The 4,141-nt window shown below is 27.6% G+C and overlaps 1 protein-coding gene and 1 long non-coding RNA gene across 2 annotated transcripts; both read right to left on the bottom strand.

Annotated features, from left to right (window-relative positions):
- Window positions 1-985: 985 nt before the first annotated feature.
- Window positions 986-1,625, bottom strand: LOC145580772 (uncharacterized). Its single transcript, XM_081637880.1, has 2 exons — window positions 1,575-1,625; window positions 986-1,348 (listed from the first exon to the last, which is right to left on the bottom strand). Exons 1-2 carry the CDS (start codon window positions 1,623-1,625, stop codon window positions 986-988), a joined length of 414 nt encoding a protein of 137 aa, XP_081494006.1.
- A 14-nt stretch (window positions 1,626-1,639) lies between these two features.
- On the bottom strand, window positions 1,640-3,136 carry LOC145582905 (uncharacterized). The gene is made up of 3 exons (XR_014099995.1): window positions 3,025-3,136; window positions 1,843-1,896; window positions 1,640-1,712 (listed from the first exon to the last, which is right to left on the bottom strand). It is a non-coding gene; the product is annotated as an uncharacterized LOC145582905 (long non-coding RNA).
- Between the last annotated feature and the right edge of the window lie 1,005 nt (window positions 3,137-4,141).

The following is a 4,141-nucleotide window of genomic DNA, read 5'->3' as shown; positions in this document are numbered from 1 at the left end:
TTAGACCTTTAGTAATGTTTGTCGTAAGGACTCCTAAGAACACGAATGCTTTAGAAATGGAAAAAAAAAAAGCTTGTTACACAAAATTTACGACATTCTTTAAACATTACTATCAAATAGTCCCGCCTCCTAAAACGCTGAAATTATGAAATTTCATTTACATAGATACCTATTCAAAACACATAATTGTTTTTTACAATCTCTATGTAGTCAATAATTCAATATGTATATGAGTCGTAAGTGTGTATCTATTATTCGGATTAAACGAAATTTAAACCGAATTATTAATATCAATCATTTGATTGGATCCAGATTTTAAATCGGCTTGGCTCGGATTGAATTTGTTTTTAAATTTACACTGGTTTTTTTTGGAATGGATCGAATTAACCATGTTTAAACTTACAAAAACAATGTAAACAAATTATGAATGGGTGTACTAACATGTAATAAATGACTTGATGTTGAAGGAAACTATATTGATCATGTAAAATTATGTTTATAAAAAATTTTATTGATATTATGGGTTTGGGCCAATTTAATTTTCATAATCACATTAGGCACTAAAAAATTGAAACTAATTTAAATTCAAATTGGATCAGATTATTTTGGTGAGGAATACACATCAAATTGGATTGTAAATTTGAAAATCGAATTTTTTTTGTTGAATCGGATTGGATTTGACGTAAATCCAAACTAAAAACTGAATGATACCCCTTAATAAGGAGTTAAAAGCCAATCTATGCCAATTACTTGAAATAGAAGGAGCAATAACTTCATCTATTGATGAAATTCTTTTTCATCCGGTCAGAAAAAGAAAAAAAAAAGAATCGATTTTGCCCAAAATTGATATTTAATAGGTGTAGAACTAAGATTTTCAGATCATTTGCTTACCGATATTAGGAAAATTGATATGAAATTTCTTGAAAATAAAGTTGGAAGAAATTTATTAATGTATATCAATAGCAGTAGCACTACGTACATCATATTATACTGGAGTAGTACCGCCGTAGAACATTATGCGTCCATATCTATTAGACCATCCATAATCAGTGACTTTATATTGTGGATCATCAGTATACGTCTCAGTTTCTACAGGGTTATTATCTTCCTTTAAATTTTCATCCAACACTGTAACTCCAAGAACATAAGCAGCATCATCTGGAGACGCGATGCCTCTGTAACCGGATCCCATAGGTGGTAAAGGTTGATCGACAGGGCCATATGCTTCGCCACCAAATGAAACAAATGTTGCTGAATTTGCCAATCCATTGAATATCTTTCCTGGCCAAAACCCTTGTATGGTGTTTTCAGTCCCTATTACAAGCCACCAATTTTCATCTTTCGGATCCTTAATAATTACACATCAAACATACCAAGCATATATATTATTAGCCCTCAATTGACCACTTATGCAAAATATAAAGATTACATTCAAATTATATAATTTTCTAGTAAAAAACAAATCTTATGCCCACTAACCCAGTGGAATATATAAAATCAACAACTATTAAAAGAAAAACTTTAATTTGAAAGATTTTTAATACATAGCTAAAAAATCAAAGTTCAGTATTTACCTTAAATATACTGAGTTTTATACCATATATTTTTCCCCATCTTTTTGACATTGGTTCAAGTACGTCATCAATTGGTGCTTCTTTATTAACATTAACAAATCCAGAACATAACATATTGAAACAATGCGATGAACCACCCTAAAAAAACAAGAAAAAAATTACATTATATATTTTGCTATAGTTATCCTTTTAATAGTAAGCATTACTAGTACATACACATAATAAGTATATTAATTAAGATAGAAAAAGATAATTATCGTAGACTTACATTGAAATACTGGAAAAGTCGAGTACGATTGTCCTTGTTTACTGCTGGATTGATCTATATATATATGGTAAAAAATGTTTATCACGCTAAAGGTAACAAATTTAACTTAATTATTTAGCAAACTACAAAAAAACTTCATTAAAAATAAAATAGGACTAAAAAACGAATTAGCTAGCTAACTAGCATAGTGATAAAGTCTTTCTTTTAGTATCTAAATTCTATTTTAATTTGCCTATCTTCAAATCATAATCATTGCCTACTTATAATCAATTTTTTTAATTCTACTTTTCGGCATAAATTGATATCATTAGATGTATAATTAAACCTTGTAGGGTTGGTTGCTTGGGCCAAACTTAATAAAACTTTACAAATTACTCCTATCATGGTATTTACAAATTTTAAAACTTAAAATCTTAAACCTTTGTAAGACCCTATTCACTTTACCTTAAAAAATTAATATTCAGTAAAAATAATTTCAGTTCAGAAAAATTAATTTTAATTCAAAACAAATAAGTTCAGTTCAACAAAAATAATTTCAGTTCAGTAAAAATAATTTCAGTTCAGTAAAAATCAGTAAACCTAAAGAAGAAATATAATAGAAAATCAGTAAAATTAATTTTAGTTTAATAAAAATAATTTCAGTTCAGTAAAATAATTTCATTTCAGCAAAAATAAGGTGAAGTGAACGGGGCCTAATTGGGTCAAAACTGAAAAATTATAACCTTTGAAAACAAATACACAAGACAAATTATAACCTCGAAACGTTAATAAATAAGGCAAGTGAAATACTACATATTAATAGTAAACTAAGGGTCTTGTTTAGTTCAACTTATTTTTACTTATTTCAGGAAAAATAAGTTCCGATCAGATCAGATCAGAAAAAATAAGTTCAGTTCAGATCAGATCATCGTTTTATGTGCAGCTTTTTATCGTTAAATATCTTTAATTTCGTAACAAAAAAAATTATAAAAATCACATATTAATAAAATACACATTATTATGATTCTAACAAGACTCCACTTGATATATTTTTTCCGTATAAATTATTATATATTTAAGATCAAAATTTGGTTAAATCTGACATTCAGATCAGACCATATCAGATCAGATAAGTTTAGATAAGCAAATATAAGGCGAACTAAACAGGGCCTATGAATAATAAAACTTTGGTTGATGACTTACCATCCATCCCGCTTTTATGGTGTCATCTCCATTCATAATTGTCAATCCACCCAAAGTATATTGAGAATCGCTAACTTTGGGGTCATGATAAGTGAATATACCTTTCGCTCCATTATAAATCTTTTGACTTGGATTAGGAGATGTTTGAAGAACAGCAAACTGAGAAAACAACAAATAATTATGTAACAAGCTTGTATTCATTGAGATGGTGAAATTTTGTTTTACACACTTGGATAGTTGGATTCATCGTCCACCTAACTGACCCAGGTTAGTTTTTTGCTCTTTATTTAATGATTAAACAAACAATACTCATCCAAATGAGAAAAATATGCCCTTGGGTGCATTATACACCCAAAAATATATAATATTCTCTCGTAAAATTGGCATTTCGTTTGCAAATTTTAATAAATTAAAAAACACTTACATGATTTTCATTGCTATTACTTTTGGTTCTTGAAGTATAATCTTCTATAAATCGTTTCATTTTGATTAAATCATCCTTGCTCATTCTTTTAATAGGTATTGTTCCGGTTGGGCAACCTTTACCTCTTGACTTCATATTTATATTCCTTGATTCATGAAATTGGTTTATTATTTACATTTTATATATTAATAGAATACTTTTGGTGAATCAAAGTTTATTTTTTTGTTAAGAGAGAGAAATTGAATTTATATAGAGAGAGAAACCATGGTAAATTTTATATTTTAAAGTGATTCAATGTTATAATAGAGTTGATTTTAATTTATCGTCCAATATAATCTCTTAATGATGTAATTGATTAATTCGTTGTTGAAAGAAAAGGTATTTTTTTAATTTTTTTCCTTGTTTTCGTGCTATTTTCTGAGGTTGAAGATGATGTTTTTCGTATTATGATAAATGTTCTTTTATCATTTCTTGATACATTTTCTTTTTTTTTTTGGAATGTAATATGTTCATTAAATCTGATCAATATGTTCTTAGTATATGAACTATATGTTCTTTACATTATAAACATTGTATGTACTTTAATATATGTAGATTAAAAATGTCTTTGATGGGTTTCATTAATACAAGTCAAGTTCTTTTAACTTAGATAATATGTTCTTCTATATTAATATGCATTTGCTTTAAACCTCG

Source organism: Chenopodium album, chromosome 15 (assembly GCF_948465745.1).
Source record: "Chenopodium album chromosome 15, dcCheAlbu1.1, whole genome shotgun sequence".
NCBI lineage: Eukaryota > Viridiplantae > Streptophyta > Magnoliopsida > Caryophyllales > Amaranthaceae > Chenopodium > Chenopodium album.
The sequence above is the reverse complement of the archived record's forward strand: the minus strand, read 5'-3'. Positions and strand labels throughout refer to the sequence as shown.